General features: G+C 37.8%; 1 protein-coding gene across 1 annotated transcript in view; it reads left to right on the top strand.

Annotated features, from left to right (window-relative positions):
• Positions 1-24,465, top strand: part of MSH2 (mutS homolog 2) — a 56,264-nt gene extending 31,799 nt beyond the window's left edge. The window contains exons 8-16 of the mRNA XM_069799943.1: positions 2,050-2,159; positions 7,784-7,907; positions 8,959-9,109; positions 12,102-12,199; positions 14,093-14,338; positions 15,867-16,071; positions 16,465-16,712; positions 20,777-20,949; positions 23,370-24,465. Coding sequence (XP_069656044.1) covers positions 2,050-2,159; positions 7,784-7,907; positions 8,959-9,109; positions 12,102-12,199; positions 14,093-14,338; positions 15,867-16,071; positions 16,465-16,712; positions 20,777-20,949; positions 23,370-23,540 — 1,526 coding nt within the window. The 3' untranslated portion in view covers positions 23,541-24,465. The remainder of the gene's footprint in view (positions 1-2,049; positions 2,160-7,783; positions 7,908-8,958; positions 9,110-12,101; positions 12,200-14,092; positions 14,339-15,866; positions 16,072-16,464; positions 16,713-20,776; positions 20,950-23,369) is intronic.
• The last annotated feature ends 1,413 nt before the right edge of the window (positions 24,466-25,878 follow it).

The following is a 25,878-nucleotide window of genomic DNA, read 5'->3' as shown; positions in this document are numbered from 1 at the left end:
TGAATGCAGGTACAAGACAAGTTGGAGTCTAATTTAGAATTTTTCAATGGTGTTTCTTGTTCATATTCTTTTAAGGCCAAGCGTTATGCTTTTAAGAAAAGCATACACATAGCACTTCTATAAATCCTCAGTATTCACTGACTTCACTATTTTACTTTTTTCAAGCATTGGATACTGAATATGAAGGTGGATTGCAAGTGTAAATCAATTTTGCAATATATCAGTTTGAACCATATCATAAATATATGTAAATACATTAGTATTTTATTTACTTAATAAATCAGTATTTTCTAATTTTTGAATGTGGCATCTTCCTATGGTGTCTGAAGATGTACTCTTCAAACTTAAATAATGAAATGGTATCATGAAACTTTCCTACTTAGCCGTTTCAAGAAAATAAATTCTAATTGCTACTTTAAGTTCAAACACAATCATTTTTCATTAATTCAAGAATACTGAAGATCATTTCTTTGTGTGTGCCATGCACTCTGCCACCTGGTGCACTGGGAACTGCTAAGTCCACTCTGAAGAAGTCCTCTTCTTTTCTGCTCTTCAGACTCTGCATTCTTTACTACCTCCTTTTATTTTCTAGGTTGGTTTAGATCTGTCTTCTTACAGGAGGGGAAAGAGCAAGCAAGAGATACAGAATAAAAAGCAAGCTGTACTTTATTTCAGATCTCTCTTAATTTTGAAGATTTTTAGACAGCAGATGACTCCATTTTGACAAGTTCAATAATCTCTCAACAACATGTAATTTTTTTTCTCTATTAATAGGTAGTAATCAGTTAAGAGCTTTAACTTTGAAAGCTTGGGGGAGTGGGGAACTAAAAAGGCGCAGGAGGAAAAGGAAACAAACGGAACTTTTTCTTTCTGCTTGAGTTATGGTGCTGAGAGAAAAGAGAGATTTCCTTGGGTAATCACGTCCTCACTCTGTGACTTCTATAAGTTTGTACGAAAATGTTTCCTAGGAAAGATTAGGACTTTTTCCCTAGTCTGGTAAGAGATTGGGAGGCTCTGGAATAGCCAGAGCTTAATTCTGTGTTTCTCTGTTCGTGCAAAGCCTTGCCTGTAAACATCAGAGGCAAATATTGTAATTCTGTACATAATCCAATGACTATAAGCTCATAGCATTGGATTTTTTTTGTAGCTTTTTGTGTAAATCATATAGTCAATAATGCTAATCTTTCTGTGATTAAGTTGTATATTGAAGTGGCTGCAAAGATGTAAACATTCATTTACTGACAGAGCATTTTCACAGCTGGCTGCTGGATAGGTGCTTATTTGTAGGCCTGAAGAAAATACTTCGTTCACAGAATTGGCAATATCCGTGCATGCTAAGTTAACTATGAACTGCATTTTGCGTTCAATGCTTACAGTGTTCTGTGGACTGCCAACCAATATGTGTGCTATGCAGTTACACTTGGTGCTACAGATTATCTGTGCTAACAAAATAAGTTGGAAAAGACTAATTTAATTTTGATGACTTCCTGTTTAGTGGAAAGATGAGTGACTATAAAGATCTGGTTAAAGTAGATGGTCTTTTCTTAAGGAAAACAAAACCAAAAACCATACACCTCAATTTCTATTATGTTCATCCTACTAAATGTTCCCAATTTTTGGTAATTTTGAATTAAGAAAAATTAAAAACTCTCAGTGTGGATGTTGATACACTTCATATCTTTAAAATTGGTTGCTGTAGAATACACTTTTTGCTAAAGCCATTTCAACTTTTTACGAGCGAGAATAGGTAATGTACAGACAGCAGGTTTGCTTTCAAACTGTTGTTTGTCTGTAGTTTTACTCATAGTAGAAGGGAATTAATATCACCAGATATGAACAAAGATGACGGAATAGGTACAAGCTTAATCAGAATATAAATTGAATAATGCCAATTTTAGAAAAAACTATGTGTGTGTCAGTGAAATAGTCATAACCAATCTTAATAAAAATTAACCAGCTGTATAGTTGTGCTGTTTATCTTGGATAAGTGAATTCTGGTAAAGTTGTGGGGTTTTGTGAATGATAATTTTTCTTGTTTGTTCTTAACAGGAGCTCACCAGATGTTGTTGTTGGCAGTGTTTATAACACCTCTTAATGATATCTACTCTGACTTCTCAAAGTTTCTGGAGATGATAGAAACAACATTGGACATGGATAAGGTATGGGCTGGTGTGTGGGAGGGGGTTTACTTAGCAATTAAAGTTTCTTGCTGAACTTTGCAATCTGCTCTACACTCACTAAATTTAATTGATCATCTATATTAAGTAGTTAGTGATAGTTTAGCTGTGGAATATGTGAAGGCTGTTATTAGTATAGCATTTCGATATCAAGAGGATATTCACCCACTGTCTGAAATTATCTAGCCAATGAAAAAACGCTTTAGGTACATGGGTGCTGTGGACCTGAAACTATTTTTTAAAAACGTCATCAGTATTAAAAGTGGGAAAGTTATTCTGTCACTTTTCTGCTTGTTCATATTTTCAGTTACTGTGATATATCTCCAATCTAGAATGTAGCCAGAATATGTTTATTACATATTTCTCTGCTTCTATAAAGTTCATTAGACTTGGTTCTGTTTGGTGGGATTAAGTCTTCATAACTAACAGTTTGCCTCTGAAAAATGATTGACTTGGGTATAAAGACTGACTTTACTTTCCAGTGTAAAGTTATTTCTCACTACAGAGAAAGCTACTACAATTGTCTTAGCCTTGCATCTACACTTGCTTATAAAATATTACTGATGATAGGACTATGCTTGCAAGAGAAAACCGGCATTCTTTTCAGAGGAAAAATTGGCCAAAGAAAGCTGGAAGGAACATTCCTGTTCCTTAAACCTGTAGTGGAAAGGAGACGGGATGAGCATAAATGACCGATTTGTCATTGTTTAACATTGAACGCTTAGGACACAGGCAAAAACATGAACCATTGCTTAACTGGGTGAAACAATGCCAAGGTTTTAAGTGAGTTTTGTACATAATTTTTTCCCATTATATTTGTTAGAGAATTGGTGAGACACATTTTGACATGTACATGCTTGGTTAGAAACATATTTAATGTTCCTTTCTCAATAAGATGTTTCAGTCATTTTGGAAAACTTGGGAAGCTTTTAGGATTGTCATAACTGTCAATCTCAGCTGACTGTAGAAATACGAGATCTACCTAACCATGTGCTAGGCATGGTAGTAAGGGCAAGGTGTTGAACTTTTGAAAACTGCGGTGGCTTTAAAATTTTGAACATGCATATTTTTCTCCAAAGGCAGAAGCACCGCGTTTTGTCTCTTTGTATTGTGTATGCATTAATCAACTGCGTTTTACAGTTTAAGGATTGACATGTTGCTGTAATTTGTGATATATGCTAATGAAGAAATTTATAGCTTTATACTAGTTACAGACCATCTGTTGATGCAGTTTGTATGCCCTGGGACTCTGTTTTCTTTAAAACTAACAGCTGTTCTAAGCCTTGGCCCTTCATAGTCCAGCTCTTCAAATTTGTTTCAGCTTCTACTTCAAAAATGTTTTGTTGTCCTTCCAAACAGAATAACAAGTCAGTTATTTTTAATCAAGTCTCATAGAATCTAGTGTGTTGGATTTGTTTTTTTTCTCCTTCAAGATACTGGAAAATGGCTATAGATAAGCCGACGCTGGTTTTACCACAAGAATAAGCCTTGTCCGTATGAATGTTAAAACTTGAACTTTGACTTGAAATTTCTCTTAGGTTTTTAGGGAGTTCAAACAAAATACCTAGCTCTATTCTGAGTGTGATTGAAGGACAGGTTGTCGTAGCAACTAAATTATGTCAATAATGTATTCTAATGTAAAGAGAAACATCCAAGTTCAAAAAGCGTGGGATGTGGTTATTCATTTACCTAGCTGTAATAAAAGTTGAGAAACTGTCACTTCCATTCCACAGAATCATAAGGGGCCTTTGAAAAACCGTCTTACTCCAACCTCCTCCTCAAGTCAGGGCAACTTCAAAGTTTGTTAGCGCTATCGGTATATAGTATTTTGGTTTGAGTATTAAGAGCACAGCCCGTTACAGAAGGACTTGTTTTTCAGATTAGCTAGTTAGCTTACCATAGTCCCAGAGTCTGCAAATTGTTTGCTGTCACCTCATTCATTTGAGCACCGCTTGGAAGTGTGACTCACTTGGGTCTCATTTCATGTAAGTAAACATATGCAGGTATGAAAGTGTTGTCAATGCTGTGATGTTAGTCTGCTGCTTACCACATTAAATTTTGTACTTTGAACATTCATTTCAGAGTAGCTCTGAGCAAAAACTTACACTAAAAAAAATGCAGTGTTTAGCAGAAAAAAAGGGAATGTCTAGCTGCTGCTTATCCATATTGCATTAAGGGATTTGCTTTTGTTATAACCCTTTGCATGACTCTTGCCAGTAAAAGGTTATATGTAGAGTGAGGTTATATATAGAGTGAAAGTAGTAGCAAGAGTGTTCAGACCAATCTGTTGCACGTGTCTGTTGCATTCCTTAATCTCTGAAGCAAATTTAACATTTGTATTTAATGCAGTACTGAGTTGTAATTTAGACTTAAGTGCATTTCAGTGATCAATATATCAGTGAAATATCACAATAATGATGAGTATTTTCATTCTTTTTGGGGGAGATGAGAGGGAAGTGAGTTGGGTTTGGTGGTATTTCCTTCAATTTTTCTGGTGAGGTGTAGCCTTAGTGGACTATAGCTGATGGTAGACTCATTAGGTACAAAGCACCAAGAACTCAAATACCACATTCCTGTTAATGCTTGTCTTGCCAGATTGTTGGCCATGTTCACACTGAGGGCTGTGGAGGAGAAAAAGCAAAAGTTTGCTTTAAGTGACTTACCTAATTATATCTGAGATACTTCTGTAGGAGGAGCACAGCTTGAGAAGAACGTTAGAGGGTAATATAGTTGTGGGTGCCTGGTGTTTTTATATATTAATTAGTAGCACAAGTTTTTAATATTTTTAGTAAACCATAATCATTTTACTTCCTTAGCAGTTTAGCTGAACTTTTAATTTAATTTAAAATTGTTCTCTATTCACTTGATCACACTTGGCTTTCACTTGGAGAGAGCGGTCAGATGGAGCAGTTTTGTTTGTCACCTGCTAAGTATTACTTCATGAGGCCTGAACGAGGAAGGAGCTGCCCTATAATAGCTGGGGTGGGTAATGCAACATATTAGAAGCTGTCTTCAAACCTGGATCTTACACATTTTTAAATTCAGATTTTCAGGCTGACGTAATGGGATATAGGCTGCTAGCTGTCCTAAAGACTTGATATCTACACCTGGAAGAGCCACCAGGCAATTAACCCTGGGGCTGGAGTGCCTAGTTTGCTGCGAATCAGTTCTTGAACTGCTACAGTCCCTAACCCGAACCATTAATGTAAATGGAAGCTGAAGCAGTTCTACTTTAATGCTTCTGTCCCAAAACCTCACAGCAGCTTAGGGTTTATTTCTTGCACACTAGCAGCCTCTGGGTTCATTTGTCACCACGGGTCTGTTGGAGCCGTAATGGAATTAGCCACAAGCACATGAAAACTAACTCTGTCCCCGTGACCGCCAGACTGAGCGGTGGGTGAGGCAGTAACCTAGCTTTTTTGCACACTATAAGATGTAGCCACATAGGGATCTTTGCTTGCAGTGAAATGAAAGCTTGCCTGTAGCGAGGAGGCCCTGAAGGATGGAAGTGCAGGGCATGGCTTCGGTTCCAGTCAGCCTCTCTGACATGGCAGCCTGGGTAAAGGACAGAACCGAGAGCCAGACTGGGTGCTCTGCTGGGGCTGCCGGCGTGTTATGGGTCCTTGGGAATGTTACCTTCCTTCTCCTGAGGTTATGGGATTTCTGCAGTTTATTCCAGGCTTCAAATAATTCTTTGAAGCTGTGAAACAAAATTACTTATCACTTGACTGTCAGTCTTGGTCGTCTCATGAAGCCAGTCCTGACAAGGGCTGGCACGCGTGGCGTTTGTATCCCAGCCTTTGCAGTTGCTGTTTCAGATCCAGGATCTGCCCTACAAAACCAGGAATGGTCTTTTCTGCCGTATGCTCTGTCATAAACGTTCATTGCTGTTCTTTTAGCGGAATTATTAAGGCAATGGGAGGAGCAGGCCTATCAATAGAGATGTAGCAGGGAATGAATTTGTTCGTACCCCTTTCTTAACATCTCCAGCTTTCAAGATGGTCCTGTCAAATCTCGTAATCCATTATTTTGTGTGGAGTCCACATCTCTAGTTAAGCAACTGGAGAACTTTGCAACTGCAATGTGTTTGCACACAACGCAACTGGAACCAAAACGGCAGGCTGAGTGTAATGCCTTGCAGTGCTGGTAATTGCGCAGAGAAAATAAGCATTAACAGTTCAGTTTTCCATGATGCAGCTTCTGTGGAAGATCAAATTATCTGTTGGGAGAAGATCATTCTCAAAATAAAGCAGCAATCCTTTGAATATACAGTATGCTATGTGGTTTCTTCATATGATAATTTACTTGTTCCCCTATTCCTGTAGCTTTCATCTCCAGATTGCATTCCCAGGTCTTTGTTCCAAGTTGCTGCAAAACCTGGGAGTCTTGAGTCTAATGCTTTTACAATTATTTTGCACTGCAGATTCTAAGTGCTCCTTGTGCTTAGTAGGACAAGATGTATGTGGTGGTTCTTGTACTTAACAGTTCCTGTTGCTCAGTGCTTTCTGAAGTGATACTTTTATTGTCTGGGAAGGAGTAAATGAACTCTGAACCTCCCTTTTTTCTTCTTCCTCCTCTTGCTAACATATACTTGTGGGTAAAAGTGAAACTGTATGTAAACCACCATCTTTTTTTGGTGTGTTTTGCAAGGTATTTGCAGCTGCTTTGTGTACAACTTTGCAGATAATTCGCAGCTAGGGGAAGCTTCATGAAAGTGTTGGTTTGGTTGGTTTTTTTTTTTTAATTTAATTAGATTAAATACATTACTAACATGAAAGGCAATGCTTAGTTTCCATGTTGGACAACAGTGCTAATATTTTGTTGATTGTAAAAGTTTGTGTATTAAAAATTGAGTTTCTTTTATTTAGCAAATAAATTTTTAGTTATAAGCTGTGCTTGCGAATTAAACTTGAGGCTTGTAAGGTCATCAGAAACACACACCTGGCAGTGGAAGCATGGGGAAGAGAGAGGAAAAAAGATGAATACAATTTACTTCATCTGTGACTTTGAAAATATTTAGCTTGGAAGGAAATGTGTATGCTTTTCAACTCAAAATAACTGTTGAAATTGGGTAGGATTTTTGGTGATATTATGTAGGCTCCTTCTGTAACCTCTTGAGTGTGTTTTAAGCAAGAATAACAGTTTCAGAAACTTTCCAAAGACTTCTTGTTTTGAAATGCCCCATCCTTCTACACTCTGTCTTGATTAGCTGCATAAGTCCAGGCTAGCATACAGATTATGTACATAACAATTGCATTTCCTCTGACTTCCCTTTTTTTCCTGCCTACTGCTCAGTTATTTGTGTGCAAATAAATGTGCAGACAACTCCATTTCAAAGTAAAGGAGTCTTTTAAATTGGTATATTTTGCTTGTATAAAGTATATTACTTGAGAAAACAAGTGTTTGAGATGTATTTGTTTTGTAGTTGAATCGGATACCAATTATCACAAAGAGCATTGCATTGCAAAATTATATATATAAAAATAAATTTAATAAATGATTAAGTAAATCCGTTTTACCATGTATGATCAGGGAGGTGATTTTTTAATTTTTTTTTTTTTTACTGCCTATGTTCATATGAATTTTTTCTTGTTATTTTTCCCTAGGTGGAGAATCATGAATTTCTTGTCAAGGCTTCTTTTGACCCTAATTTGACAGAATTAAGAGAAAAGATGAATGAACTGGAAGAAAAAATGCAGTCCTTTTTAAAGAGTGCAGCCAAAGAACTAGGTAGGGTATGAAGCTGCCTTTGATTCTTACCTCCTTTGTAAAATGTTTTGAGATGAAGTGATGAAAACTGGTATAGAGGACTTAAGGGATGTTTGTATTATTTTATTATTAGTTTGGGGTGACTTTAGTTGTCACAGTACAATCTGTTGAAAACTGAGTGGCCTTTTTTTTTTTTGTAAGTATGCCATTCCAGATTATTTCAGAAATTATCACGTAGGTTGCAAGATACTGCAGAATTCATTTTGTAGAACTGCAGCTCATCAAACTCTTGGCAAAGCCTAGTTCTATTTTACATCCTTTGAGGACATGCACTGAAACTCCCCCCCCCTCCCCCCGCCTCGTGCATTCTCTTAAGTGTCCATTCAGGACATGCTAGTTTTCTTTTGAAGTTCTTTGCAAAATGTAATGTGTAAGCAAATGAGACATTTAAAGAATTTATTCTCTTATGCAAAAAATTCCATGTGCAGCTGATGAATCAGGCATTCAAAGAGCAACTTAAAAAAAACCAACCATTTTTTAATTAAAATATGGCAAGGAAAACCACAACATAGTTATTTTAGGTTACACCTTTAAGGGCTTGCATATTTTTTAATCTTGATTTTTTTTTTAAGCGTAAACAAGATACCTGGATGAAAAGAAGGAAAGACAAGATTGTGTAGGGATGGAATGAGCAATCTCACCATCAAAAGTATGTGTTAGTAAAAGGATCATAAGGCTGCAGGTGCTGTGCTTACAGCAGCAATATAGAATGTCCTTGCAGTGTGCTATGAAAATTTTTCACATTTCTGGAGAATATGTAGCAGTACTATAATCATGAGCCTGATTCGAATATGCAGTTTGAGAGCATATCAAAGTAAGAGCAGAGAATGAATCAGTAAAATTCTGTTAGGTCTGGGTATTTCTCATACCCATACAGAACCAAAGCAAGTGTATTTAATAGTGTATGTAAGAGAGGCTACATCATACAAACTGGGGATTAATGAGCAGGAATAGCACAGGCTGCAGGATTTTTGATAATACATTTGTTTTCTTCTTTCTTTTAATCTAAAAGGTTTGGAAGCTGGCAAAAGTATCAAACTGGAGACAAATTCACAGTTTGGACATCACTTTCGAATAACTTGCAAGGAGGAAAAAGTTCTCCGTAACAATTCAAAATATGGAATAGTTGATACACAGAAGAATGGTGTGAAATTTACTAACAGGTATAAGATCATCTTTGTAGTTTTTCAAGCCTGTTGTGAAAGAGACAAAAATGTTCCTTTCTTTATAATTGTGTTGATAAACTGGTTTCCCTACATCTTGAATGGCTGAATTTTCACCTTTTTAATTGGCTCACAGATTGAGATATTGAGCAAGACTGGCATGAGGGAGGAGTAGTCATACGGTTTCTGTTAAAGGCTGTGTTCGCCCTTTTGCTTTGCCAACTGTTAGCTGTTTTGGGTCCTTTGACTTGGGCTAATTTCTCTGTTTTAGCTGCAGCTAGCAGCATAATTGCATTTACTGTGAGTGTTTATACAGACACTTTCATAAGCTGCAATGGGAAAAGAGCTATTTATGTTTATTACCAAATATGACATGCAGCAGTTTTGTTGGTGATTACCTTCTTTTTGTTCCAAATCACACTGTAATTTCTGTTGGTCCTAGTATTGGACTTCCATTCTGTGGCTCTGTAGATGAAGCTATTTAAAAATTTCAGTCTTCAGGCTAATTGCATTGGTGCTGTTTCAGTGTCTCCTTGTCTGGACAGCAGTTCTGTCACAGGTCAGCCAAGCAAAAAGTCTATACTTCTTGTTGAATTTTTAGCTCTTCTGGATCATTTTAGAAGGAGCAAGGCTACCACGATCATCAGATGTCTCTCTCTGTACTTCATTATTATTACACAGAACAAAGTAGAAAGTTGCAGGTAATAACTTAAGTTGAAGGTGATCTCTTGAGGGTAACTGGTCTAACCCCTCACTGAAAGCAGACCCACCTTAGAAATTAGATCTTATCTCAAAGTTAGGTGAGGTAGCTCAAGGCCTTGCCCAGGTGCCATCTTCCAAGCATCCTTCACAACCTGGTGGGGCACAAGTTCCAGTGCTGAACCACTCTTTGTGACAGCTTTCCTAATCAGATCTAATGAGAATTTTCCTTGCAGAAGCTTGGGGTTTTAGTGTCTCATTCTTTTGCTGTGCACCTCCAAGAAGAGTCTGGTGCCTCTTTCCAGGCTGACTTCAGATTTCTCTCAGCCTGGGCAGGCATCTCTCTCGGCCTGTCCTTGTATGCCGTGTGCTCCAGCTGCCAATCTTTGTGGTGGCCGTCTGCTCCAGGTTTGATACATCTCTTAGACTGGGAAGACAAAACTGCGAGCCAGCACTGCGGATGTGGTCTCACAAGCACTGAATAGAGGGGAAGAATTACTTCTTTCGACACGCTGGCTATTCTCTTGCTAGTGCAGCCAGTATGGGCTTGGCCTTCTCTGCCTTAGTGTCACACTGCTGGGTCGTGTTCAGCTTCTTGTCCACTGGGTCCCCCAACTCTTTTATGAATAGCTGTTTTACAGCCATTTGGACCCCAGTCTGTACTGTTGCATGGAGTTATTTCATCCCAGGTGCAAGACATTGCATTTGCCTGTGTTAAAATACTTGTCCACCTATTTCTCTAGTCTGCAGATATCCCAATGAATGGCAGCCCCGTGCTCCAGCATACTGACAGCTCCCCTTAACGTGGTGGTATTCACAGCCTTGCTGGGATTGCATTTGAGAGTGCATTCAGTCCCATCATTCAGGTTGTTAATCAAGGCATAAATAGTATCAGCCCCAGTATCAACCCTAAGAAATGCTGTTACTAATCAGCCACTAATTGGACTTCAACCTCCTGACAAGTTCTTCCTTGTCTGTCAGTGGCAGGTCCAGGAGAAAACCACTCTTTAAGTCTCCTTCATGTGTTATATATGGAAGGGTAAAAATAGCAGATTAATACATCGTACAGTCTGTTTCAGACAAACCATGCTGCTATCACTTTATGTGTAACAGTTCCTGCTGGAGTTAGCATCAGAGAAATGAGTTTATTGAGAGATAGATCTTGATTGATAGACATGTATGAGGAGCACCTGCCTACAGGGCAAGGTTGGTTTCAAGGCAGTGCTATTACTAATAGTGACTGTTTCTGTTAATCACTCACTTTCATAGTAATAAATCCTTTGCTTTGAAAAGGAGGGCAAACATACTGGTTCACGCCAACCAATATGTTGGTGTATTTCACACCAGTTTACTTAAATGAACAAAGTGTAAACCTTAATTGCATTTTGTTTTAACATTTACTCAGAGGATATTTTTTCAAAACATCCCTGAAATTTAAAACAGCTTTTTTTGGTTCTAAATATGTTATGAATCTAAATGTAGTGATGAAGTTAGGCTTTTCTGTAACTGAGAAGATGGTACTTAGAACTTCTACTGTGTCATCTGTTAATTTCCCATGAGGAAGAAGCCCATGGGTCACTAATAAAACAGACTTCTCTGTGCCTACTTAAGTTATAGTTGCTTCTGTAGATGGTACTAGAAGCACAAGGCTAACTTTTGCTTATAGTGTGGGTGCACTACTTGGGTGTGTTTTATATTCAGTCTTGCAGACTCTCCTCCATGTTCGGAGACAAGCCTGAGAAGAATAAACACTTGTTTAAATGCTCTCTTGATTTCAGCTTACCTTATTTTGAAAACTAGAACCTATTCTTAGTGACAGTAGTTCACTGAGGTTTTTAATAAATGAAAGAAGTTAATGCCTTCAGCTCTGATAAACCTGTTGTAGGACTCTGGGTTAATTACACAGTTGCTTAGCAGCAATTCTCCTCTGTCAGTTCTGTAACGTGCCACATCTCATTGCAAAATGGCCAGAAATTCAGCTTTAAGAGCAAGTCCTTGTCACATAGCATGTCTGTAACAAACAACTACTGTAAAGATTTTTAAGAATGATGTGTTCAGAGATGCTAGAATTGCTGGTTTGGCCCTTGTGGGTGATCTTCAACTTGGGATTAATCTTACTGATATCCTGGTGTGGATAAATTGTGGGTCGCTTTGTGGCCCTTGTGCTGAACCTTGCTGTTAAAACAGGTGGGGACAACTGCCATTGACTCCTAGAAGAGGAGGCCAAAAGTTTGGCATTGTAGCAGTGAAGACAGAACATCACAGCTTCTAAATATTGTGGTTTTGTTCACAGCAAACTGAGCTCCGTCAATGACGAATATATAAAGAACAGAGAAGAGTATGAAGAGGCTCAGGATGCAATTGTCAAGGAAATCATTAACATTGCTTCAGGTGAATATGTCAATGTTCAGATTGTGACACAATCAACAGATGTGTATCACAGTCTGGAATGGTGGGAGTACTTGCAGTTACTTTATAGGCCCTTTTGTAGGGAAGAACCATAACATTCCCAAAAGAATTAATGTGAAAAATGAGGTTTGACTTTTAGACAGTTCTTGAAAGTTTGAGATATATTGTCTTCTATGGTCAGACCCTTTCCTGGCATTGCTACAAATGTGCAGTCATGGGGTGTGCGCAAATTTTAATCCCATAAAATGAACACAAATATGCTCGTAAAGGCCACATCTGTCCTCCACCCACCTACCTGACTCTGGACATCTCCACCCAAATGGTGAATTAAGTAGAAGGCAGAAGAGGTAAAGAACAATAGAGAACTGAGGGAGTGGGACCTGAGGTCTGTGAAGGATGATGAAGAAAGAACATTGGTATGCAGTATAAAATCAAGTTAGCCATTGCTTATATGGTACAATAAAAAATTATTGTTTTCCTAATTAATTTCCATATATTTTGCTCCAAGATTGCCTACTTACAGGGCATTCTTTACTATCCTTCACCAAAAGAAGAAGAGACATCTGGGAATTTGGGCTTGGAGGATTCTGTAAATATTGCCTCTCCCAAAGGCACTAGTTCCAGCAGAACAAGTCTTAGTTCTTTGAAAGAGAGAAGTGGAAAGTGAAAACACTAATGAATATTAAGCTAAGGGTAAATGTATTAAAGATGAAAAAAACCACTTTTTAAGCTGATGTATTAATATATTTGAGTGTGTATTAAGTTACAGTGGAAATATTCATAAGCTTTGACCTGTTGTCATAAGGAATTTGCCAGTATATTGCAAAATCAGTAGCTTGTTAGATTTTTTTTTTTAATCTTGGTAATTTTCAAGTGATTTTTTTTTTTGTGTAGCATACTAAGGTTTGTATATTTATGTAGAAAGCTAGTGGGGTATTATATAACAGGATTAGCTTCAATATGTAATTTATAAATACCTAGTAAGTTTAATAACGTCTGTTGCTGCTGCTTAAAGCTTCTGTGGTGTGCAGTCATAGACTTACAAGTGTATATGTGTATTCAAAAAGCATTTTTATTCCCCAAGTGGAGGCAATTTAATGAAAAAGACTCGATTATGTATGTAATTCTTGAATGAAAGTGACTTAAAGTCCTCTTAATGATCTATACGTAGCTAGTTCAAGAGATGATGTTAGAATGGTAAATGTACTTTGTACAGGTAGGACTTTTTCTGCAGGTCACTGCTCACCTCTTCTGACACATGCATCCCATTTGCAGGTGTTGGATGATTTACCTCTGTAGACTCCTGTCTCTCATCCCTTTCACTGAAAAAAAAGGAATACCAAAGCTTAAAAACTGGTACTGGGGATGCTGGGCCCTCTAGTCTTGTTGTCTGGTATCACAGGCACTGTATCTTACAGACCTCTCCATACCATCATTCACATAAACAGAAATGGTTGCTGTCTCTGAATTGTCAGTGCTGTGTCTCTATTGTCTTTGCTTGCGTGAGCATCAAAGTGCAGCATATTACAGAGGAAGGAAACTTACTGGATTTCCAGCCATCTTGTCATTGTGAGCATTGGCCTTCCTGTACCAAGATAAGCTGTTTCTCATTGTCTAGTGTTAAGGCAAAACAATCAATATGGCCTCACTTCTTCCTTTTCTTGGTCTGAAGAAGTTCCCTTTGTAGTCAGAGCATGGATACTTAAGGATTACATCTTAGACTCTCACAGAAGGTGATGGCTATCTTGAACAAAATTGACTTTTAATGCAGGTGAATTAATTTTATGGGCTCAATATAGGCTTTAAGATATCTTTTCAGCAAGAACAAAAAAATTTCTAACTGTGTTGAATTTACGTATCTCTAACCAAAAACAGGTTATGCAGAACCAATACAGACGATGAATGATGTGATAGCTCAATTAGATGCAATTGTCAGTTTCGCTCATGTGTCAAACGGAGCACCAGTGCCGTATGTCCGTCCTGTCATTCTGGAAAAGGGACAAGGAAGGATTGTGCTGAAAGGTGCCAGGCATCCTTGCATTGAAGTGCAAGATGAGGTGGCCTTCATCCCCAATGACGTTACATTTGAGAAGGGCAAGCAGATGTTCCACATTATTACTGGTAAATGTTTCTGTTCTCTTTTTCATTTGTTATTTACGTTTAAAATGTCTCGAGTATTTCCAATAATGATGTCTTTAAAAAACCAAACAACCAACCCAATAAAACTCTGTCAAAACAATTTCTCTGATCAACAAAGGGTGAGCGCCTAGCAAGTTATTCGTCTTTCTGTATGGGGGATAAGATTTAGCTCTGGAAAAGAAGGGAGGGTATTTGTAAGGTGGTGGTGTTTATTATATTAAAAAAAGAAAGCGTCCACAATGTTCTTGTGAAGTGTTTCCTTTGATAGTGGATATTCTCTATGTTTATGCACATACAGATGCATTTCTCATCTTCCAAACTAATAGTCATGGAATTAGTTGTTATGATTGTAGTTATAGTGCACTGTTTGGAGAAGGCGATCACTAATTTAGATATAGTTATTTGGGAAGAAGAGAGAGGCTGCTAGGACAGTAGGAAATAAGAAATTAGTCCTTCCTTAATGTATGTATTCTTTGCCTTAGTGACTGTTAAGTCCATAAGCCAGGCAACCTCAGGAACTGGAGAACCTGAACCTGCTGAAGTGATTTTTGAAAATTCCACTAGGCATCAATTGTATTGTAGCCACATAGGCACCTTCTGTAGGCAAGACTTTAAGCAGCCTCTTTGTTAATGTTTTCTTTGCTTAGTATTAAGGTCAATTTTAAATGCAAAACATGTTTCAATGACTGTACCCTTTTTTCCCCTATTCTCTGGTGTAATTAAGATAATTTTACTACACAGGAAAACATTTTAGTGTTTATAGATTTAATTGAATTTTAATTTCCATCCAGATGTCCTTGACATACATTCTGAGTAGCAAAGATCTGAAATTGGAGAATGATTAATGAACACTTCTAACATAATCAAAAAGGAAAAACTAAAAATCTGAATAAATGCATGGTAACACCCTTGTTTTTCTGGTTAGCAAAAGCATAAAATTGGTTTTAATGATCAGTTTTCTGGAAAATAATTTTAATTTCATTTGTACTTCGATTAAAAGTAAGTTATTCATTTTGCTGATGCAGACTCCCCTTAGATTGTAATTTTTAAATCACCCATCAGCTTGTACCCGGTCTGTAACTAAGGTATTTCATTTTTACAGACAAATCATAATTGTTATTTGAGGTGAAAGCAAATTATTTTCATTCTTAAGCAGCAGTACTGATGACTTCTAAATTAAAGCTTATTAGTTTTAGGTATGGACATGAGTTTTAGATGACTGCTTATACTTCCAAAAAGTCCCAAAACTTATTAAGGCCCCTAATGCTCTCCAACTGCCTTTTTTTTTTTTTTTTTGAAAAAGCAGCATTCAATAAGACATACAAGCAAGCTTTATTAGTAGTGGAGCTACTTGTTGCACCTGTTAGACAAGTCTGCTACTCTTTCCTGGCAAGAGAGTAGCAAGTTTAAACGTTCTTTGTTTTAAATTACAGCCTGTTCTCCTTTAAAAGGGCTGTTGAATTGTAAATGATAATGGTTTTTTAATTCATTTGCAAAATTTCTTCTTTAGGCCCTAACATGGGGGGGAAATCAACCTACATTCGACAGACAGGGGTGATTATTCTTATGGCCCAAATTGGGTGTTTTGTACCATGCGACTCTGCAGAAATAACCATTGTGGATTGTATCCTGGCTCGGGTGGGAGCTGGAGACAGTCAGCTGAAAGGCGTGTCTACTTTCATGGCTGAAATGTTAGAAACTGCTTCAATCCTTAGGTAAGTCCTGGGCTTATTTGATTTTGTTGGTTGGGGTTGATGAGAAAGGAGGTGCTCTAAGAAAGATGCATTTAAGATTTCCTTTTATGTAGGACCTCAGTGGAGGATCTCCAAGTCCTTTTTAGCAGGCTCATAAGTTCCTGAAGTAGCCTTCTGTTTATTTCGATGGTCATACAGAGCTGCTACCAGGAGGCCAAAGTCTAAACGGGGTGAAGAAACTAATTTGGAATGATCTGTGTGACACTGTGTGTGCACTTAATTTGTATATTGTTATGTAAATAGGAAGTGTCTTTTGCCTCTTTAATGCTATGCCTCTATAACATAACTTGTGGTACTCAGATATCCAGAGTTCATGCTGTTCTCAAATGTTATAAAATGCTCCTGTGTTTTTAGGACAGCATCTGAAAACTCACTGATAATCATCGATGAGCTGGGAAGAGGAACTTCTACCTATGATGGTTTTGGCTTAGCATGGGCTATTTCAGAATACATTGCTAGCAAAATCTGTGCTTTCTGTATGTTTGCTACACATTTTCATGAACTGACAGCTCTTGCCGACCAAGTGCCAACAGTAAATAACCTACATGTTACTGCTCTGACCAGTGATGACACACTGACGATGCTTTATCGTGTCAAGGAAGGTAAGACTGTGTAAATGGTGAACAGGGTAAGCTTTATTTCATCCTGAGAGAGGAAGAACTCTTGGGGGGGGGGGGGGGCGGGGAGGTGGAATTTCGTGTCATACTCCAGCCTTAGGTTTATAATAGACATGCTCTTCTCTGTCCAGAGAGAGTGAGTGTATGGCAGGAGCTCTGTCCATGTGTGAACACAGTTGGTGATGTTGTTGATGATTATTTGTTAAGACTTCTAGGTTATTTCTGCCACTCAGGTCAATGCTTTTGAGGTTGGTTCCTTTTTTGTTTTTTTTAAAGAGCAGAGAGAAGGGTTCCAGAAGGTTATTTTCTGTTTTCCTAAATCAGCCATTTTAACCTGCTGATAGAAAAGACTTATGTTCCTCAAACTGTTCTTTTAAAAGAAATGAACGCAACTTTTCTGTGCTGACAGTTTTTAATAATATCTATTTCATTGTAATAAGCCTTGGTCATTGAAGAAAGATGTTGCCCAATTTATGCAGTAGTTTGATATAGGAAAAATAATATGTTTAGTTTTTAGCAAATGGTGTCATAGTAAAACAACAAGTAGCCTGTGTTGTTAGTATAAGTCAAGTCAGATGTGTTTAATTAAAATCCTTTAGTGGATCCAGTTACTCCTTTTGGTATTAAATTAGACAATTTTTAATTGGGCATAAATTTCATCTGTTAACCACAATAAGCGCTTCCTCCTGCTTCTCTATATTGCCAATCATTTGTTATTGCTCCCTTCAGCAGGAGCCTATATTTATGCTGAATAAAGCAGGGCTGTGTAACTGTGGCTTGCAAGGTGTGGTCATTTATGGCATTCTAATTTAGTTGTAAACTCTACAGTGATTTTGTTGTTCTCATAAGAGCATTTCAGTCAGGTTGCCAACCTCTGGACTGAGATTTTGATTTAAAATGTGGGCAGAGTACTGTTACGCTCTGTTTTCACTTAAAAATACCTCTTAATTTTCCCTGAGTTCCACAATGAAGGAGAGTTAGATGACACTCAGATGGATAGAACGTGGTTACTATAGAACAGTGTGGCTGTACTGGATCCAATCAACAACTTACATTGTGGAGTGGTTTTGTCTCAAATAAGGAATAACTATTTGGGGAGTTAGGCTATTATCTTTACTAAAACAATTACTGAGCATCATCCATACTTGTTAAGGCTAAAGAGCTAGTCCTTGTCTCCTATCTCAAGTCCTGGAGATAGATGTTTACTTATCTTCTTAGTTTAGGATTAAATCTTACAGGTACAGTTGCTGAACTTCATTCCTCATTTTAAAAGCTGTTTTGTCGTGTCGACACAATACCAAATAACTTGCCTCTGCTTGCCTGGTTCATCCTAATAACACTGCTTTTCATGATCAGTGCATATTCAGTACGTGTTATCCTGGAACTCTCTCCAGTATTTCCTGATATCTTTAGCCAATTTTGGACTTCTCAGCTCATTCCTTCTTGCGTATATTGTTCTGAAATGAATCTAATATTTTGTCTAATTATTAAATTTTACTGTTACGCTTTTAAAGATAATTTTTATAATCTTCACAGGCTATCACCGTACTATTAAGTATCTTTTAGATAATTGGTAAATGTGTTTTTATTATATCCTGATCTGAGCCTCACTCAAGTGGTACCATGCTTGTTTTACTCCTATGACATTACTAATTGACTATTACTCATTTCTTCTGGTTTTAAATCCATGAAATTACGTTGTTTCTTACTTTTCGATTACTTGTATAACGACTTCTAATCTTGTATTCCCATATTCCCTTATGGCTATAGTCTTGTGATTAGGTTTCGGGTACTTTTCTGCGAAGCTAGGAGACTGCTCTGAACAAGGGGAATCAAAGCATGACCAGAAATACTTCTCTCCTCTGGCTTTACTGAGAGTCTACTTAAAGCTGGTTAGAATATCTCCAGCTGCCGCAGTCTTGTTTCTTTTAACTCTGTGTTCTTGTCTTTTGAGATCTTTATTCCTTAGAAATGGTCTCTGTCCTTCTCTCTGTTCATGCACTTTCCCTAGGCAATGCCCAGGCTTTGCTTCTGAGTATTAGTCCAAAGTGCTGTGGCCCTGGTACCCAGCCTGTTCCAGTGGAGAGGCAGTGTCTATGGTTCTTTTGTAGTTTGCTGTTTCCCATCTTTGTCAGCACACGTTGAGCTCCTTCCACCAAGTGAAGGTTCAGAGCCCTCTGAATGCCTTGCTCTAATCAATGCTTAAAATATGACTTAGTGTGGCATGGGAACTGAAGACAAGTATAGTCATAAATTGCTGCGAGCATACATTGAAACTATGAGTGTTTTCAGTGCAGCGAGAGCTGGCAGTGTACAGTATCTTCAAACAATCCATCTTTATTTAGGTGCCTTATTTTGAGTACTTAGGTTGGGGAGGGAAGTAATATACACTAAATCTAAACCTTCTACCTTCTAAATCCTTTGGAATAGCAACGCTTATGATAAAAAACCCTAATATTCCCCCAAAGGTTGCGTTAATTCTCTTCCTTCAACCCCCCTTGTTTTTTTTAACTTGTACAAACTCACCCATTCTGGTCCTGGTGAAAACTCTAGAAGCCAGGCTTCATATTTTTCTTCAGTTGGTTTTGCCATTTTTAGTCATGCACATATTTTCTTTGTACATGCAGTGTCTTTTCATTCGATCCATTTTCTTGGAAGTGCTATTGAGCATAGAGGCACAATAGTTTGTATCTATCTACTTAAACCTCTGTCAGATGAGTTAAAACATTATGAAATCTTCACCTTAAAATACCTGGTCTCAAATTGGATGTCTTTCACAGAAGTTTTTGCATTTAATGTTGTGCTCTTTCCCTTTTGGAAGAGTGATGTTGTTCAGGCAAGGACGTGAGTATAGGCAGCTCGGATACAGCTGTGTTTTGAAACAAATATCAGGTTTCATGTCATTTGAAATGTATAACTAAATCTGAAGTACATGACAAGGAACTTTTATACAGTATTTTCATCCCTGTCTTCATGCTTCAAGAGTGTGACAGAAACACTGGAAGAGGAGACACAGAAAGTACTGCTCTCCAGGCCTCTGCTCAGGATTCTTGGAGCAGACACCTGAGTTAGCTTTGTGTCTGGGGAGGTGTGTGCTTTTAAGAGAAAATCAAGATAACTAATTTCTGCTTTAAAATGTTGATTTCCTTTAAGAAACCTGAGAGATTACAAGGTTAATAAAAAAGAAAAAAATGCCAAGTTTTCCTTTACCTATTCTTCAGATACCCAGTTTTTAATAGATGATCAGTTAAGTATCATTTTACATGTGTACTTCATTTATTCATAAGTCCCTGCTGGAGACCAGAATTAATATTTGTGGGTGGCCAATTGGAATTATGGTAATGTAAATGAATGGAGTTGACAGATTGTATCAGAGGACTTTTAATACTGAAGCGAAAATTATTTTACGTAACTGTGTATAATTGACATATTTTAAGCAATTATGAAAACTTTTCTTTCTCAACTAAATGATATATACAGTGTATTAATTGAAGTAAGTGTAAAGTTAAAGTATGTAATTAAAGACAACTCCAGGAGACTGAGGAGTTAAGTGGTATTGATGCAAAGGAGGAGGAGGATGATTGAGAATGCAACTTTTAAAATATTTTTTAATATATATACACACACACACATATATATGTATTCATACAAATATAGAAAAATGTGAGATATATATTAAAAGAATAAATTATGCTAATTACTATATTCTACAGACTGTGTTGAAGTACTTTAATAAAAACCATTATTCAATTTCATTCAAGTACTAGTGGGAAATTCTTTCTGCCTGAAGAGTTTTCCCTTTCTTCCTGAAGCACTTTTGGAGCTCTGCAACTACTGTTCTAAGAGAGCTTAATTAAATAGGAGCATATTCTTTAGTCTGTGTTGTCGTGTATAGTCCAAAAGGTAAATTGGAAAATGTTGGGAGAACCAAACAATGTCACACACTTAATTCTTCAGAACAGAGAACTATTACAAGTTTGTTTATATAATCTCTGTGTAGCCATATTATCTCTTGAGAATTCTTTACTGTATTTTTTCTCTGTATCCAGGTGTTTGTGACCAGAGTTTTGGAATACATGTAGCAGAGTTGGCAGCTTTCCCAAAACATGTGATAGAAAGTGCAAGAGAGAAAGCATTGGAATTGGAGGAATTTCAAAACATTGGCAAGTCCAAGGAATCTGAAGGAGAACCACCAGCCAAGAAATTCTACAGAGAAAGAGAGGTTTGCTATCAGGAATGCTTTTTAAAATTTGTTTAGCTGGAATAGCCCAAGCAAAATAGTTTAAGGATTCAGATTTCCCCAAAGCTTGAGGATAATTAACTATAATCTCATTTTTCCATAACAAAATGTTTTAGCTATGAAGTTTATTAGGAATTGAAGAGATGTTCAAGGGTAGTGGGTTTTGGTTTAGATTCATTTCAAGTTAACATAGGCAAGAATTTTATCTAAAAACGTCATCACGAGAATGCAACTAATTTTTTTCTTAATAATGATCAGTAGTTAGTATGATTGGCATACATTATTCAACTGGAGTCATACCGGGGACCATGCTTCTAGCTGTTGTGTGGGGTTTTCTTTATGCTGTGAACCAAGCCAGAATTTTCTGTTGATCACTTTTGTTGGCTACTTAGTTTGTATGCAATGTTTCTTGGGACTTAGGTTATAGCTTTTGTTTCAGTTGTTGTTTAGATTATTCTTGGCTCTGCAGGTAGGTTGCACCTGGTCTTGCTCCCCCTTATTTGAGGGCTCATTAGTGCCGATTTCTTGAAGCTCAACATGAACATGTTCAGATCTGTTCATGTCAGAAAAAAGCCGAGTACAAAACTTTCTCCTTTGTGCACTTCCATGTCTCATCAGTACTAACACATCTCACAAGCTGATCATATTGAAGGACACAGCAATTTGGACCTCGAATGTCTGACTTATAGATGTCCTAAAGTTCTCCCTGTTTCACATGTGAGAATTTTAGCTTCATTCTTTCTACTCAACCAAGAAGTAAAATGCTCTTGGCTTTGCACAGGCTTCAAGCACAACTCGAGGAAACCCACATCTCAGCTTAGGTCTGACCATGTCTACACTGCATAATACAGTTGTGTAAAGCCATTTGAGTGAGCTGGTTTTTTCTCTTCTCCCTTCACTTTCTCTTAAAAGAAGCTTCATTAGCAGGTAGTGTAAAGGAAAACAGTAGCTCGCCGGAAGCTTTTTCAGAATGGCCCGTGTCATTTTGTTGCTGGATTAAAAGACCTTACAGTAACATCTGCTGCAGCCTCCGAGTAAATCCATGTGCTGCCTTATGACTTACATTGTTTTTTGCCACTAGTCAGGTCCTCCTTGCTGCATGCATATACAGATGTTAGTTCTGTGTCCTGGCAGTTGCCCTGAAACTTTGCAGCTTTCTAACTCATTCTAACTTCTATGCATCAGTGGCAATCTTGGTAATACTCCAGTATACAGAAGCCTTGAAGTGTTAGTCCATATCCAAAGCACTTTTGACATTTAAAAAGCCTTTGCTCTAGACAGAAGCTGTTACCTCTTACTTTATTTTCAGTTTCAGAGGTCTACTGCATTTGTTCCTGGCTCAGTAAGTGGGTCTGATGTTGTGGATGAACAATCTCCCGTTTGTCCTACCTTTTAGTGCCAGGAGGTTCCCCCTCCAACTACCTCAGTTACTCCGCTATTACCTTTCCTTTGCCAAATTGCTAGGTATCATGGTGAAGTATTTTTCAGATTAGTTGGATCTGACTGTGTGGTCTTAAGTTGGTGTAAATTAAATTGATGTGGCAAACACTTCTGACAAATACAGCATCATGTTTTGTCCTGGATATTTCAGTAACATATAATATTTCATAAACTCTTTAGGCAGTATTATGGCATAGCTTTAGATGTCTCACCCAGGCAGGGAAAAGCATGCTCCAAGTCCTTTGGAGACTTCTGCACTGAAAACATACTGCATTAGTCTTAAATGATAAAACAAAACAAAGAAAACTGTAGTAGAGTTCTAAAATGCAAAATGGAGAGGACTAGACAAAATTCTGTATTCTGGGCAAGTTGTTTCTAATACAGGGATCCTGAATACTGTTGATTGAAATGTTTGTTCTTGCTATTCAGTTCAGACTGTTTAGAAGTTCCACTTTGCCTGTTTGTGTAAAAGCATATGCATAAAGCTTAATTATCATCTGTTCTCCTTGGTGACGGCCACTCTCCAGTTGCTTGGTTACAATTCGTTCTTTCCTTTAGCATATTGAAACATTGGTTTTGATTTACAGTTCCTCCAAAAAGTAACTAGTTTGGGTAGTATGGCCACTCTGATGCTATTATTGCTAGCAATCCTCACCTAACGTGATTGCACACTGAAATTAAATGTGGAACACATACGGGAGCTCTTAATGTCAAATATTGTATTTCTGCTGATCAACTGATGCTTTTTGCTCATGGGTTGAAAGGAGAAAGAACGTCTGATACCAGTATAACTGGATTGTTCTGGTGTTGAGAACATGATAGCAAGTGCAAAAATAACCATGTTTTTCCCCTGCAAAAAGTTTCTGGTGATGAATAATACTTTGTATCTTTGGGGAATTTGGAAAAATCCTGCTTGCAATCTAAACATCCTTTGTTTTCTTTTCCTTCTCCCTCAATTTCAGGAAGGTGAAAAGATAATTCAGGATTTTCTTTGTAAAGTGAAAGCATTGCCCCTGACAGATATGTCAGAAGACGATATCAAAATCAAGCTGAAACAGCTGAGAAATGATGTGTTGGCGAAGAACAACAGTTTTGTGAATGAAATCATTTCCCGAACGAAAGTTACATCATGAAAGATGTGAGAACAGGATACAGCTCTTGAAGCGTGTTCTACATTGCAAGAGCTATCATTTTCTTGTCTTGTAGTTTTTATGCTTTATGATAGTTGTACTGATTTATGTAGGCATTTTTTTCTCGGATTGTAATTATTTTGTAGGGAATTCTGAGCACATTCTGTGCCAGATTCCTGCTTTAGTTGTGATCATTGTGTCCTTTTAGAAGTTTTCAATAAAAGGCTTTTTCAGTATTGAGAGAATTATTGACTGTACAAACAAAATGCGTAATACTTTATGGGAAAAGCGTGCTAGAAAGTATAACAATTGAGATGGCATACAACTACCACAGCCTTGAAAAGCAACAGTGCATACACAAAATCTTTGTCCTATACCATGATTCTTTTTTGTATGATTCAATTACATTAATTCAGCAAAGTTTTAGTAACACTATACTAGCGCTCTGTTAGAAAAAAGCATCTAATCCAAGTGATTTGTCGTAAGATTTTTGCACGTACCTGCATGGAGCTTGGGGTGAGGGGATTGTTTTGTTTGCTGTGTGGATGTTAATGCTCCAGTCAAATATATTACAGGCCTGCTCTTCATGCCTGAGTGGTGATAACTCTTGCATGTTTTGGTGGTTTTGCAATGTAAGCAGAGGCTGGGGTGAAGTTACAGTTGAACTGGAACTTCTGAGTTGGTCATGATTTGTGAGGTCTCTCTACAGAGAAAGAATGCATTGATTTTTATCTAATGTACTTCTCGCACTGAGAGTTTGAAAGCATCCAGATACAAGTTTATATTCTCCTTGAAATTTAGCATTTTAAATTGTAGCTCAAGAACACTTTACCTATTTTTAAAACTGTCAGTGTTGAAAGATTAATGGGAAAAGGTGTTTATCGCGTGAGATTATAGGAATAAAATCATGCCGAAGATGCCGTGCAAACTCTTGCTGTGTTCAGAGATTGCATCAGTGGGTGTGTGCTGGGGACAGCAGTGCTGCTGTTAGAGCCATGCTATAGCTCTACGTCAGGGATTAATGTGTTGCAGTGGTCTGTGTTTAAATGTTCCAACAATAGTCATAGAAGAGGTGTGCTGTTCAACTTGCTGTTGGATAACATTTGTTTGTAGCTAGGCTAGAACTTGGACATACTTAGATATACTTCTCAACAGAAGAAATTAAAGGCTTGTTTGAGAGGCTTGGGTTCTGCCTAACACCTTTTTGGTCTTTAAGTTAGAATGCATTCTACTTACAAAGACAAAGATAGGCTTGCATTTACAAACAGCACAGTTGATACATGTATTCAGTAGCTGTGACTGGAGAAGTGTGTGAATGGAAAAATCTGTTACATAAAGTAATGAAAAATATAGCTGTTTTTGCAAATAAAATTGGTTCAAGCACAAGCTGTGCAAAAATACAGGGTTATACATAAAATAGAAAACGAGAATCAATTTAGAGGATGAAATGCTGCCATGACACACAATTTGTATTGGATCAAACTGCTTTAACTGTTGCTAGAAAGAGGCAGTTCTTGGAAGGGACTGGAAGGACTGGTACTTACAGCCTCTTCCTACATATACTGTGGTATCTGTGGTCTGATCAAAGATGCCCCTTGCTCGGTCTCCTGTCCCTAACCGTGGGAACGGGCATAAAACCATCGGTGGTTTTCTTTTCCAGGATTTTCTCCGTTTTCCCCTTGACCCTGTGTGAACTTTCAGTGTCTACAGCACTCTTAGCCAAGGAGTCCCTCGCTGAGCTGCTACCTGCACGAGGGACCGCTTCTTAGCTTTGAACCCAATTCCTAGTTCCATTCAGTGCCTCTTGTTTTTATTCACACTTTTTCCATTCTGGATGTGGTGCATCAGCACAGCATGTCTGCAGTACGCTGAGGAAAGGCTGCTTTCATTTTTGTGTTGCAGATGGGGGCTGATAGAGCTGATCCTGTGTAACCAGAGTTACCCATCTCTGAGGGTAAAAGCAATACTTGTGTGCATTATTCCGGAGGGATGGCGTACTCTGATGACCAGCTCCGGGCAGCACCTCCTCCGCTTCAGAAAGCGAAGTTATGCATCTGCAATAAAAAAGGTGCAGTTTTTCTTATGCCCTTCAACACTCACAAGGAAGAAAGGTGCAAGTTAATGGGATTTTAAGACTCATCTTTTCAACTGTTTTCTCTTCCACACTATACTTCCCCTGCCCCGAGTGTACTGCTGCTACTGGATATAGGCAAGAGAGGATCAGGCAGAGTTTAGTCTCCATATGTCAGTGCTGCTTCCAAACTGGGTTACAGGTAGTGTGATTTCATGTGAGCAGGAGGATGGCTATTTTCGTTAGTTCCAATTTAGCTTTTTGTTCAGA

The sequence above is a fragment of the Haliaeetus albicilla genome, chromosome 13, assembly GCF_947461875.1.
Source record: "Haliaeetus albicilla chromosome 13, bHalAlb1.1, whole genome shotgun sequence".
NCBI lineage: Eukaryota > Metazoa > Chordata > Aves > Accipitriformes > Accipitridae > Haliaeetus > Haliaeetus albicilla.
This window is presented reverse-complemented; position numbering and strand designations above follow the sequence as displayed.